The sequence below is a fragment of the Giraffa tippelskirchi genome, chromosome 2 (assembly GCF_054371585.1).
Source record: "Giraffa tippelskirchi isolate mGirTip1 chromosome 2, T2T-mGirTip1v1.2.pri, whole genome shotgun sequence".
Lineage (NCBI taxonomy): Eukaryota > Metazoa > Chordata > Mammalia > Artiodactyla > Giraffidae > Giraffa > Giraffa tippelskirchi.
The window spans coordinates 187,194,434-187,208,720 of NC_137276.1; the positions used below are offsets into that span (position 1 = coordinate 187,194,434).

Consider the following 14,287-nt stretch of genomic DNA (forward strand, 5'->3'; position numbering starts at 1 on the left):
CACTCCAGTGTTCTTGCCTGGAGAATCCCAGGGACGGGGGAGCCTGGTGGGCAGCTGTCTCTGGGGTCGCACAGAGTCAGACACGACTGAAGTGAATTAGCAGCAGCAGCAGCAGCACACACTAGTAAAATAATGCTCAAATTCTCCAAGCCAGGCTTCAGCAATACGTGAAGCGTGAACTTCCAGATGTTTAAGCTGGTTTTAGAAAAGGCAGAGGAACCAGAGATCAAATTGCCAACATCTGCTGGATCATCGAAAAAGCAAGCGAGTTCCAGAAAAACATCTATTTCTGCTTTATTGACTGCCCAAGCCTTTGACTACGTGGACCACAATAAAACTGTGGAAAATTCTGAAAGAGATGGGAATACCAGACCACCTGATCTGTCTCTTGAGAAACCTGTATGCAGGTCAGGAAGCAACAGTTAGAACTGGACATGGAACAACAGACTGGTTCCAAATAGGAAAAGGAGTACGTCAAGGCTGTATATTGTCACCCTGCTTATTTAACTTATATGCAGAGTACATCATGAGAAACGCTGGGCTGGAGGAAGCACAAGCTGGAATCAAGATTGCTGGGAGAAATATCAATAACCTCATATATGCAGATGACACCACCCTTATGGCAGAAAGTGAAGAGGAACTAAAGGGCCTCTTGATGAAAGTGAAAGAGGAGAGTGAAAAAGTTGGCTTAAAGCTCAACATTCAGAAAACTAAGATCATGGCATCTGGTCCCATCACCTCTTGGCAAAAGATGGGGAAACAGTGGAAACTGAGAACCTTTATTTTTGGGGGCTCCAAAATCACTGCAGATGGTGACTGCAGCCATGAAAGTAAAAGATGCTTACTCCTTGGAAGGAAAGTTATGACCCACCTAGACAGCATATTAAAAAGCAGAGACATTACTTTGCCGACAAAGGTCCGTCTAGTCAAGGCTTTGGTTTTTCCAGTGGTCATGTATGGATGTGAGAGATGGAGTATAAAGAAAGCTGAGCACAGAAGAATTGATGCTTTTGAACTGTGGTGTTGGAGAAGACTCTTGAGAGTCCCTTGGACTGTAAGGCGATCCAACCAGTCCATCCTAAAGGAGATCAGTCCTGGGTGTTCTTTGGAGGGTCTGATGTTGAAGCTGAAACTCCAATACTTTGGCCACCTCATGCGAAGAGCTGACTCATTTGAAAAGACCCTGATGCTGGGAAAGATTGAGGGCAGGAGGAGAAGGGGATGACAGAGGATGAGATGGTTGGATGGCATCACCAACTCAATGGACATGGGTTTGGGTGGGCTCCGGGGGTTGTTATTGGACAGGGAGGCCTGGCATGCAGCAGCTCATGGGTTCACAAAGAGTCAGACACGACTGAGCAACTGAACTGAACTAAAAGGTTTTAGATTAGTGATTAACAGCTCTTTTCAACCTTGGGAAATATAAATGAGGTTTAGGAAAAGAAAATTCACATCCTTAAGAACAGTATTTTTCAATTAATGTTTATTTAAAGCAATGCATGAGTTTTTCCATTGTGAATGGACAGATTCACATAACAGCCATACTTTCAGATACCAAATAACCATATCTAACTTTTGTCCACAAGACATACTGGGTCAAACAATGTGATCGATCCAAAGGTTATCTATTTTAAAAGGATTTAAGTACTTAACTACAAAGATGATTAGTCAGTCAATTGGTTATGACACTTCTCATTTAAAAGAAAAAAGATAGAGGGTTTCATCAATCAAATTTATTACAAAGAATTAATGTGCAATCAAAGCCAAATATGTTCCTCAGAGTATGCCAGAGATAAGTAAAATAATATTAATATAATTCAAGTTACTAAAAACTTTTTTTTTTCTGAATGGTAATATAGAACATCTTGGTGCATTATCATTATCTGACAACAGAAAACCAGTAAAACATGTTTCAATATTGACTTTCTGTTGTTCTTATAAAGTCAAAACAAAAATTCCAACAGAGCAGGAAATCAAAATTCTAGAAAGTGAGTCTTAAAGAGGTGTTCTTTTTAATAGCATGCAATTTCCTACAAATAATATATCTCATCTGAAAGCGTATTTACAAGTCAGAGCTCTGCCAGCCACTAAGGGAACACCTCTCCATCTGTTTCATTTACAGAAGTGGTGCTTACACAGCTCCTTTGAAGGCACATAATTTTTAAAAACAGTGAAAATCCACTTGTTCTTTTCTATTTTATTGATTTACACATTTCAAATGTGGTCATGTTAATGACCATATATGTAAAAATATTTTAAAAGACAAAAATTAACAATTATATACAGTTTGCAAAGATCAAACTTTAACCATGGTACCTTTCATCCAGTCCAGTTGCTACAGAGACTTTCCAACACTGGTTAACTATCAGGTACTATCAGGTATGTATCAGGCCAAATGAAGCCTCAAGGCTATGTCCAGATTTATTTTTTAACTTTCAAATGCTTTCATTTTCCTTCAAAAAAAGTTAACAATTCATCTCCTTTTAAACTGGCGATAGCTACATGAGCAGTACCTGATACCACAAATCAAAGCCAAAAAGCTACTGTTAATTGAAGTTGATTTTACCACTCAGATTAAATTCAGATGTCTAGATCCCAGATACCTGGGCATGAAATATTAAAATCTGCCAAGAGGAATTAGGTATTTTTCTCCTTTTCTTTTAACATAACCCACTATATAATAGTGAACTAAATATGTTTGTTTCATAGAAACAACTTACATTTGCCAATACAAAGCAAATGGTCTATGTACAGATACAATAGGACTGCCTAACTGACAGTGAGTATTGCCGACCAGGCTCCAAACCCACGGAGCTAATACGGTGGAGCTCTCTGTTGAATGGACTTTCCCTTCAGGATACGTCGGATCTGGAAAGGAAACCAACAGGATTTGTGAGGTTTCTTTTTTGCAATCAAAGTACCACCTCTTCAGAAGTTTCTTTCTTCTATACGTAATTCCTGCCTACTTACAAGTAAGTATATGAAGAAATCCATAACAGTATGTGTCAAGATTTTAAGGGGACTTAAAAAAAAATACTACAACTTCTTTTAAGGTTTACTACAGCTCTCCTACAGTGATCTTTGAGTACAAGAAAGTAAAGCATCTCCATGAAAAAAATTATCTGAAGCTGAACATCTCCAACTGTTTAACAAAGACCTATATTCCTTTCCTAATGTGTTATTTGTGAGAACATGTAAAACAAGGCAGTAATCATGATTATAATATCTCACCTACCTTGATGTCAGCCTCAACAAAGAACCCAGAGTCTTTCTTATAGATATAAGTAAATTATAATGCTCTTCGAGTCAAGATAGCTATTTAGATATCCAAGAATGAAAGCATCTGTGCGTGACTATATGGATCACAGGAAAGCTCCCAGGCTCACTGAGAGTCTAGTCATTGATTTTATACCCCAGCCTGACAAATTTTATCATCTGTCTCTCAGCCCACAGCAGATTAGAAGCAACAAATTAAAAGACAGAAGATTGGAGTCAGGGATGCAATTGATAGCTACCTAAAGGAGACATAATGACTGTACTCTGACAATAAAAGCAAAGGAAAAGATCCTCCCTCCAAACAGAGAGAAACAAAAATACGAAAGCAGAAAGAATAATCTGAGAACATGTATTTAGCAAAGAGTTAAGCAACTCTCCATGCTCGATACTCCCTGAGAACATCACTCTATGAATGCACACCACAAACAGTGAAGCAGAAGATAAAACTTAGGACTCTGTCATTTACTATTTAACAACGGTTCCTGTGCCTGGAACCACTCTGAATCTCAGTCTTCCCAGTTGAACCTGCATCCTGCAAAGTTTTCCTAACTATTAAGTGGTATAATATACAACTACAAGTTATCAAGAGATAACTCTATAAGTTATCAAGAGATTCGTTTTCAGCTATCAAGAAATCTACAAATATGAGTTACTATAACACTGTGGCCACAATGAGGGCTGTAAATCAAAGAAAAGGCTAAATTGCATTCCATATATTTTATTTTGTGATTATTACAGTATATAATGACCTACAGCCACAATTACCTCATTTCCTTGAGGGGGAAAGTTTCATCAAAAATCTTTTAAGTTCTTAAAAAGTCAGCTCTTCTTATTAGGAAAAGTTTAGTCATATGAAACTGTTCAATCTCCAAATGTAATACAGAATCATATGATAAGTAAAGCATAATTCTATTTAAAGTATAAACTATTTCTAGGTTCAAAATTACATAAATAACTTTCCCACTTTTTATTTAGGATCAGTTAGCAGACAGAAATCATTGTTAACAGCTAACGTTTACTGAGCACTCAGGAATCTGGGAGTATTCTGAACACTCTACAGATACTGACTCATCTAATACCCACACTATTTGAAGGTTCATCACTTACTCACAAAACTAGATTCTATTTCCTTAGTGTCTACAGGAACCTTGCTTCCTCCTCTTTCATCAACTGCCAAATGTCAAACCATTCCGACTCAGTTCAAACCTAAGTGGGTATCTTGGAAGAAAAGGAAAGACTACCTGACTTCTAACCATTTGGGGTCCACGGAATCACCCTTAAATTTCTTACTCTTCCTGTGGAAACAAAACAATGGATTCCAAAGGGCAACGATGACAACTGCTGAGACACACATGCTGACACAGCCCACCTGAAGAGTGCCAGCTAGCCCACTGCTCTTATGTTTCAGGACAATGCCTAGGAGTATGTCTTTCTCTTCTGTGGCCCTCACCTGTTCTCCCACAGGGCCATCAGGAACCAAATGCACTGGCTGTTCGTTCTCCAAGTTCCGAGTACTTGGGTCTGCTCCCTTCCTCATCAACAGGCGGACTGCATCCAATTGCGTCACCCGATATTGCAGGCTGGCAGCAACATGGAGGGCGGTGTTTCCATTGTAAGCCTGAAGACCAAGAGAAAATGACATCCATGAGGATAGAAGACTTTCACAAAAGCAGCTCAAAAGCTTGAAGAAGGTATAAAGAAGGTCATTTCAACTCTCATGCAGTTCTCGAGTATTCCTAAAAGTACCTTTGCATTCACAAAAGACAGGCAACTGGGCAGTTCCAAAAAGAGGCGAATGAGTTCCAGGTTTGCTTCTTCAGCTGCCAGATGCAGGGCTGTACGGCCACTTTTACGATCCTTGTCAAAGGCAAGAGGCGGAAGAAAATGAACATGTGACACCACGCCCTAGACACAGGCTTCTCACCCAGTCTCGCCTATGTCTGACTCACCCGTGGAGACTCACTTGAAGTGCTCCCTTCTCCACAAACCCTTCTTTCATCCCAAGCTCCATGAAATCTCATTTCTCCTTTGAAATTCCCTTTTCATTTGCCTACATGCCTCTTATCACATCAACCCTTATACACCAGGTGGCCATAAAATGTGGAAATAGACTACACTGTTTTATCGAGTGCTGTAATATAGTACAAGAAACTATTTATTGTGTATCCGCCTGTGTTTCCAGACTTGGTGGCCATCCTGTAGACTTACAGTTAGCTATCTCTCTCACCATTTCTACTAGACAGTATGCTCCCCAAGGACCCAAGGGGCTTATGATTTAGGCATCTTCCCGTAGAGCCCCTTAACTCAGTGCCTTGCACACAGCAGATATTCAGTAAAGAAACCTCAGATTTAAAGATAACAAAATATTTTCCAGTTTAAAAAAACAGAAGATTAAGTCCAGATTCCACAACAATGAAGAAACCCTTACGAAATGCAGTGCCTTTATCATCTGCGTATGACAACTGAAGCCAAGATGAAAATATCAGTTTCAAGCACATTCTTTTCCTTTTAAATAAAGACTAATTCATTTAACAGCTGAATGATCTTCTGAACAATAAGCCATAGATTAAACACAAATCAAGAAAGCAAATGAGGTGATCTTTTAAAATCTAAGCTCCGTAACTATCCATACATTGCTACTCACTCCATTAATTTAAAAAAAAGGTGGGGGGGATAAAATAAAAAGAGGAAAAAGTTTTAATCTCTACTTAGGAACAAGCTCTTCTGCTATAACCACTTCTCTCCCACATTCCATGTCTAAACTCTTCTGTGAATTTACCTTAGCTTCCACTGCTGCTCCCATTTGAATCAGACACTTAATTGTATCAACTAGACTTTTATTCTTCAGTAAAAGCTCCTGAACTTCAGGTGAATGGGGCTGTTGATTTCTCTGGAGTTCATGCACCACGGCATTGTGGGTCAAGACTGCACAGTGTAGAGGGGTCAGGCCTAGAAAAAAGTATACGAAAGCAGAGATCAAGCCTCCCATCAACTCTTTTAGTTGTTCAATAATTACAGACCTTGGGGGTAGCATCTATGTGACCTATGTATGGGCTCCACAAGAACCACTAAGGAAATCTAACGATTTCCTCCATTGGGTCTAAGTGCTAACTTTATCTGTAGAATATTTTAGCTTTAATTAACTCCCTTCCTTCTTGGTATTGAACTTAATGCCCTTGGAACTAAAGGGCCCCTCTCTCTGAATGCTTCTTCACCCAATAACATGTCCACTGCTTACCATCATAGTTAGTTGCCTCCAGATCCACAAACTGGTTGCTCCCCGCTGCTCCCTTCTGAATTGCCTGCAGGATTTAAAAGTAGACATTTACTCAGCACAAGACAAGCTCTCCCAAGTACTTATCTACAAGTGTCCCAAGAAAGGAATAAGCCAACTCAGAAGAGAGTATTGCAACAGGCAAGCTGCACCCAACTTCTAATTTCTAAGCCCTACCCCTGTGGCCCTGTGGTAACGGGAGGCTGGCTTGCTGCCTCTCACCTGAAGCACCTGGGAGTGGCCCTTCTCCGCACACACGTGCAGGGGCGTTCTTCCCCAGCAGTCAGTGGTGTTCACCTGGGCCCCGAGGGTCACTAGATCCTGCACAATGAGGTGCTGATTGGCAGCCACGGCCACCTGGAAGGCACTCTGTGGACATGCAGAGGAAAAAAAATACATTTTTTGAAAACTATAAAACTATCATAACAAGGAATATGAACCTAAACTAGGACTGAGGGGGGGGAAACCCACATAGAAAAGTAAATCCTATTAATAAGTTGTAAGATACTGCAATATAAGGAAACTGAAATAAGCTTAGGGTGAGGCTTTATTACACCCCATTAGTCTTTGGTCAAATGACTACAAAGTTAACGTTAATAACTTCAAGGTTGGCAGTGACAGAGTCAACATCCCAAAGTTAATATTAACTAAACTCTTTTGGTCTGGAACTCTGATATAATCTACACTCGAATATGAGACCAGCTATCATCTTGACCACACCTTTGCCATTTCCCTCTGTCGAGATCCTTACCTGGGGGAGGGGAGGAAGGCTCAAGAAGTACTGAAGCCTCCTGTAAAGACTTCAGTACACTGAAAGCAAATTTTCCTCCAATTAAAAAATTAATTAAAAAAACATCCTCACCTGTCCATTGTGCTCTTTAATATCTAGCATGTGAAGTGCATTCATCTTTCTTGCAAGGACATAGGAAAGTGCCCTTCTCCCTTGGGCAACAGCAATATGCAGGAACCTGGGGGAAAGAAAAGGAAAAGAGGTAAATTATTTCTGATTTCACTAAGTTCATCTTTTAAAAAAAGTTCTTCCTTTAGCCCCTTTCTTGATGTGCTGGTATACTCAAATGAAACTGCTGCTGCTATTGTTGTTCAGTTGCTAAGTTGTGTCCGACTCTTTGTGACCCCATGGACAGCAGCTTGCCAGGCTTATCCCTCCTTCACTATCTCCTGAACCCCATAAACAGTATGAAACATGAAACAGTACAGAGCATAACTTGTCTTTTCTGCTATGCTGACAATACCCATCTGTGTTACAAGATGAAACAGGTTACCAGAAAGAAGTATGCCAAGTACCATGTTGATTGCATTAAATCCAACATTTTTAATGTTCATAAAAACCCAATGGGGGAGATAGTACCATTTTACATGCCCAGAAACTAAAGTACAGAGAGGTTAAACAATTTGCCCAGGTTCACAAAGATGTGAGGACAGATCCATAATCAATCTACAAATCAACTCAGGGTTGATCATGACCAACCAACTATGATCTAACTGATTTTGCTCTACAGACATAATCTGTGCTCATCTTTCAAAACCAGTTATTCAAAGAGGCCAAGTACATTTTTATTACTTTGGAACAGATAATTTGTTCAACCAGAAAAAGAAAAACAAAAACCACAAAGAAAATTCTTCTTTGAAATATGAACTATCATTCTGCCTCCACTAGTCATCTAGATTAGTCAATCACTTACTCAGATCTAATTTGGCATACCCTGTGCCCACCGTGGCCAACAACCATGGCTTACCAAATTAGGTCAATGACACAAAAGGATATACTTACGTGTCACCATCTGTATCCTTTGAAAGAAACTGGTCTTGGGAGATATTCGCCAATTTGTTTTCTTCCTGCTCTACTTGCCACTGAAAAAATGATTTCCCTAACTGTGTGGTGTTCATTGGATTTCCGCCAAAGTTCGGGAAGGGCAGTGGCGTGCTTAAAGGGGTGGAGCCTGCATCCGGCCTTGCCAGGGCCTCACAGGCACCCAGCGGCATCAGGTTGAAGTTCTGTAGGTGGGGGTCAATTTGCTGCTGAACGCTGGGAGCAGTCTGAGGGGGAACAGCAATATTCTCAGATTCCTGGGGATCACTTAGAAGGGGTGTAAAACTCTGGTCCGGGCAGAACTGTGGTTCTCGACCAAACAAGTGTGGCTCATAGCTGGGGGACTGGGAAGTTCTGGAATAAGGGCTGTATTCCAGAGCTGGATTGTGGGTGTAGTGCTGTGGTGGCGGCTGCACGCTCTGGTTCTGTGGTGAATATTGGTACATGGAAGCCTGATCCATCATATTTGGGGAGCTGCCGACTTGGAAGGGCTGGTATTTCTGAGGTGGAGAGAAGACCTGCCCTCTGTGGAGGTCCTGACACTGCTCGTGGAGGGAACCCTGAGGGACCTCCACAGGGCTCATCCAGCTAACTTGGACAGTGTTCAGGGACACCGGGCTGCATTCATTCTTAATGTTGATAATGTTCTGAAGCAGATCAGCACAGCTCTCCTGTTTGGATTCATTGTGATGGACATCTTCCATGCTCTCCGCGGGTGTGGGTGTTTGAGGTGGTGTCTGGAAAGGAAGAAAAAGGAAGTTGCACGTTCTCTTCCAAAATTATTCCAAAAATAACTTCCGAAGGGTAGTCAGAGGAAAATAGTGAGATACATACCAAAAACTGGGTATGTAACAAAGCTGATCTTTTGCAAGCTGGTCCATCAGACAGTGAATCAGAGCCTTTCCTTTTCCCACTATATGATACTGTGTTCTTCAATTCTATACCGGAGAAAGGAAAATGGAATCTGTGATCATTTTACTTCACAAAATTTTGCCCCTAATCACAGTGCACTATTTTACCCTAGAGCCCCCATAATATTACAAATAGAGGTAACCCTTACCTGGGAATTGCTCTCTGTTCACACCTTGTGTCTATAAGGAAAAAAAAGTTTCCAATTTAGTGTGTCATAAATGGTTTCCTGATTAACATATATCAATAAACAGATATCTCTACCACTCTGTAGTTTACCATGAACCTATGATATACCATTCTAACAGTATTTATTTTCTATGTTAATTTCCATCCTATCTTACAACTTCCCCCATTTGCATTTTCACCTAGTTCAACTTGGGTTAAGGTAAAATTAATAAGGCCACTTGAGTTTTCCCTTTCTAATCAAAATGTTCCACTTAACTGAACCACATTAATTTCCTTGCCCCCAACTTGCCTTCATTTACTCATTCATTAAATTTCTCTTGCACACCTGCCAAGTGCCCAGCACTGGGCCCAGTGACAGGAATCTAGCAGACAGCAGGATAAATATGCTCTCTGTTCTTTGTACTCTGTGGTCTATGAAAGTAATAACCCTAACAGACTAACCTCCCTGCCCCCAAACCAAAACAAATAAATTAGGTGCCACCTTAAAATCATCGACAGCTTGTCCGGAAGCCTTCTGTTTATGACTTCGGATGTGCAGTAGGAGTTCCTTCACCGAGTTCTTCACACGAACACCTTGAAAGGGTACTCTCTGCTGCCTTACAACCCCCATATGGGGCTCAACTGTTCAAAAACAAAAAACAAAAACATATCCCAAGTGAGTGTCTTCAAAGACATCAATATTAGTAACTTTAAAAGCATAGCTGTCCAACGTGATCAAGTTCCCAACTGACAGACCACAAAGCCTCTTCAACTCACCCTGGCCAGTGACCTTGCACATCAGTCCCCAGCCCTATTTAAGGGTTCTATGTTGCCCGATACCTTTCCCCACCAGACACCCTAAGGAATTAAAGCTCATAAATATGTCATTTCAGGGATCCCCAGAAACAAGCGATAAACCCAAATTAGCTCTCTCTCAGCCCTAAATACGCATGAGAGAGGATCGCAGATTTTGCCACCCTTACTCATAAATCTGTAATTATTCTAGATTTTTTAAAAACCTGGGAGAGCAATGGCTAAATGATGAATTTTTAGCTTTCCAAACCAAAGGCTTTCTGTCCACACAGAAATTTTAAAGTCTATCAATTCCACTCACCTAAGAAGGCACAAAACAAAGCCTAGCAATAATGTCTTAGTTTATGATTTCCTTCAGTTCAGCTATGCCAAGAAAGCTGCTTCAAATTCACTAAGCTTAAACACATTTCCACATACACACACAGGATTTCCCCTCAGTGACTGTTTACGGAATTGCTCACACAGGCCTTCTAAGTAAAAAGGAAATAATCTCATTTCATATTTAAGCTTTAAAATACACTTTAAAACGTAGTACATGAGTACAGCATTCCACTCTGACCACTACCATGTCACAACCTTTTGGGATGAGTTGAACACAGAGTAAACACACACAGAGTCAGGAAATGAATAATTCAGCAATTCCATTGAGAGTAGGAAAAAATAAGACGGGACAAAAAACAAGGCATAATTTAAACATATATATATATATATATATGTATAATCAAATATATGAGAGAAACAGCTCAGTGATAGGGCAAATTAAACAGCTAGTTTTACGTTTAAGTCTAGAAATATCTTGCCAGAGTCTAACACAGCATCTCTCTGGAACGTCAGTAGTTAATAATTCAACGTCACAAGGAGAAAAATTCAGTTTCAGAAATCCCCTACGGTAAACCAAAGAACTAGTAAAATAGTTTCAGCCAGATGAAGGCCAAATGAGGAGGGGGAAAAAAGTTTAAATAAACACACAATTTTGGCATTTGCTGCACACTCAAGATACAGAAAGCATTTATAAAGTCGAGCGGTTTGAATCACTTTTTTAAATGAAAATGACAAATCACACTTTAAAACGCAACCAAAACAGGAATGGCTAGCAGCGGGGAACATCTCAAAGAGAACGTTCTTTAAAATCATGCTCATTACATTTTCCAAAATGTGAGATTATCTAGACGTTCTTTGGTTTACCCACAGTGGCATCCTGTTTTCCCCCAAATTATGCAACTCCGTTCATTAAGAAAAGAAACTAACAATTCACAGCAAAAGACCGGAAACATTAGGCCTTTCTCTGCTACATACAGCTCAACCACTCTAAAGCACAGAAAACAAAAACAAGACCGCAGAAATTCGGAGCAGGCTTCGGAAAATCAAACTCAAGATATACGCTGGTTTTCAGTCCAGCTTCATCTCACATCTTGATAATATCCGTTTCTTTTCTTTATAAAGTCCTTCTACGTAATAATTTTCACAAATACGTACTTAGGAAAAAATAAATCCTGACCTTCAAACTTGTACTCAAACCCTTATCTCCCGCTACAGCCTTTCACTAAAACAGCCACGAGAAAAAGGTTCACCTACATCGGCTCCAAAACCTCGCCATAGTATGTGGATTATAGCTTAATAAGGTGTTTTTTTAAAAGAAGAAAACAAAGAGAAAAGCCAACGTGGTCCATTTCTCCCCCCCTCCCCCATATCAGAGCCGCGTGTTTCCAGCTAACAGGCCAGCGGATGGCACCCGGATTTCACAGACGGTCAAAGGACATCGAGTGATATTAAACGCCCAGCACAGGGCAATGCATCCAGTCGTGGCCTAATAATGACGATCAGTGTGATTATGTACCGCCGCTAAGGCAGGCGCAGAATCCCCCTAAAATCTGGCCGAGGTACTTCACATCTGGGCAGCCCAGACCACCCCCTCCCGGAGCGTGGGCCGACGGGGGTCCAGGGGTCCTGGGGTCACCCCGCCAGGGCCGGTGGGTACCTTGCAGCCGCTCAGCACGGGCGCCGCCTCTCGGCCGGGACTCGACCGCCCCGCAGGAGGACACGGACGAGGCGGAGGAGAAGTCGGAGGAGTCAGACCCGGGCGAGCCTGGCGCCGAGGGCCCAGACGCCGAGCAGCCCCCGTCGCAAGCGCCGGGGGCGGCGGCGGGCGGCGACGCGCCGTAGAAGTAGGCCAGGTTGAGCGGGCTGGTCATAAGGCCGCAGTCGCCGGCCGCGTCCAGCAGCCCCTCTCCGCCGCGGCTGTCGTCCAGCAGCTTGTCCACGATCATGCTCCCGGGCTTGGCGCTCGGGGACCCCAGACGGCTGCGAACCCGGCTCGCTTGCGCGCGGCTGCCTCCCGGTTGTGGTTATGGCACTAGCTCGGACGGGATAAGGGTATCGGCAGGAGGACGGCGCGGGCACGGGCGCGGACCCGTACTGCCCGACTATTTAACCGGCGTTCGAGACTAGGGGCGGAGAGAAGGGGCCACCGCCTCGCCAGCCTCCCCCGCGCCCCGCTGGGCCATTGGCGGCGTCGGGACCGCCTCCCGGCCCCTCCTCCGGATGCGCCCGGTTTCCAGTAAAATGTACAGGATGAAGCAATGTGTGCCCTCCGCCCTCGCCCCGCCCGCCTGGCCCCGCCCAGACCGGCCGGTTGTTTTCCTGTCCTTCACCTAGAAACCCAGACGGAGGGCGGTCTCCTGGCTTTCGGCCCTCGTCCCCTACCCTGGGACCCCCGCCCCGGCCGCCCGTCGAAAGATGCCCGAATCGGCTCTGCCTCGGCGCGCCCCCAGCCCGGCCTCGGCGCCGGGGAAGAGGGCGCGCGGCGTGGGCCTGGCCTGCAAAGGGGGGCCAAGAGGCAGGAGGCGGCGGTGGGAACTGGTCGGCCCGGTTCCGCGGAGTAGGAAGTGCTGGAAGATCCGCGCCACGCAGCCCTCCCGCCGCCCAGCGCCCGACTCCTCGCCAACCCCAACCCCGGCGTCTCCGGGAGGTTCATACGGGCCCGCCTCTGCTCAACTTAGTAAGCGTTTGCCAACATGCCTCAAATCCCAAACTGAAAGAAATGTTGAAGCCATTTTTCTGTCCTCAAATTATAATCTGGGCAACATTTTTGGTGCCGACTGGGAATAAAAAGCATTGGCCTACACCCCTGTAATCCTTCAATATTGAGACAAAGACGTCTTAGCAGAGTGATAAATATACATGCATGTATGTGTCTGTATTTACGTTTATGTCTGTATTGACGTTTATGCTGCCTAAGTGTCCACTGTGTCGGATAAACACAGGAACTTTGCTCTTTCCTATCTTAAAATACTTAAATGGAGTTACACAACTTTTTTTGTGCTGCATAGTCACTGAGTCGTGTCTGACTCTTTGGGACTCTATGGACTGCAGCCCACCACGCTCCTCTGTCCATGGGGATTCCCCAGGCAAGAATGCTGGAATGGGTAGCCGTTCCTTTCTCCAGTGGCTCTTCCCAACCCAGGGATTGAACCCAGGTCTCCCTCATTACAGGTAGATTCTTTACCAACTGAGCCACCCAGGAAGCGCAGTTTTTTTTTTATTGAAGTCCATTTACTTGCTAAAACCGTGGCTAGGCATTAGCGGGGACAAAAGATGAATGATTGTGTCTGTCCTTTCAAATACATCATATTCCTGAAAGAATGATAAGGTAAGTACACACTGTATTAAAAGAAACCGATTATGATTAAATATCATGAGGGATACAAAGTTCAGTTCAGTGAGTATCCTAAAAAGAAAAACAATATCTAGTGAAGGGAAAAGTGAGGTCATCAGGAAAATCTTTACAAAGAAGGTGACATCTGAGATAGACCCCAAAAAATGAGTGAGGTTTCAACTCACAGCATTTCTTGGAAGAGGGAACAACATGAGCAAAGAATTAAGAAAAGAACTCAGATGAAAAAAAGAGTCCCTTTTAGGATAGTCAAGGGAAGATCATAACATTAAATGTAAAATGTAACTTGGTGCCTTTGGGTGGTGTACCTCCAGTGACAGACCAGCACACTGGGTCTTTATTT

At 43.0% G+C, this 14,287-nt stretch overlaps 1 protein-coding gene across 2 annotated transcripts; it reads right to left on the reverse strand.

The window, feature by feature from the left end:
• Positions 1 to 1,468: 1,468 nt before the first annotated feature.
• NFKBIZ (NFKB inhibitor zeta) lies at positions 1,469 to 12,671 on the reverse strand. 2 transcript variants are annotated; one of them, XM_081572359.1, is made up of 12 exons: positions 12,250 to 12,671; positions 9,961 to 10,100; positions 9,442 to 9,472; positions 9,216 to 9,319; positions 8,343 to 9,118; positions 7,413 to 7,518; positions 6,773 to 6,919; positions 6,515 to 6,578; positions 6,056 to 6,225; positions 5,023 to 5,133; positions 4,727 to 4,894; positions 1,469 to 2,868 (listed from the first exon to the last, which is right to left on the reverse strand). In XM_081572359.1, the coding sequence occupies exons 1-12, from the start codon at positions 12,536 to 12,538 to the stop codon at positions 2,815 to 2,817; spliced, it is 2,160 nt and encodes a 719-aa protein (XP_081428485.1). In that variant the 5' UTR covers positions 12,539 to 12,671; the 3' UTR covers positions 1,469 to 2,814. The 2 variants fall into 2 exon arrangements, with proteins under 2 accessions (XP_081428485.1, XP_081428484.1); XM_081572358.1 differs by lacking the exon at positions 1,469 to 2,868 and having other exon boundaries at positions 3,568 to 4,894.
• Between the last annotated feature and the right edge of the window lie 1,616 nt (positions 12,672 to 14,287).

Coding starts and splice junctions, on each gene's coding strand:
- NFKBIZ (XM_081572358.1), bottom strand. CDS start 12,538: ATGATCGTGGACAAGCTGCTGGACGACAGCCGCGGCGGAGAGGGGCTG. Junction 9,320..9,441: donor GAACAGAGAGCAATTCCCAG/GTAAGGGTTACC, acceptor TCTCCGGTATAG/AATTGAAGAACACAGTATCA. Junction 7,519..8,342: donor AAGGATACAGATGGTGACAC/GTAAGTATATCC, acceptor TCTTTCCCCCAG/GTTCCTGCATATTGCTGTTG.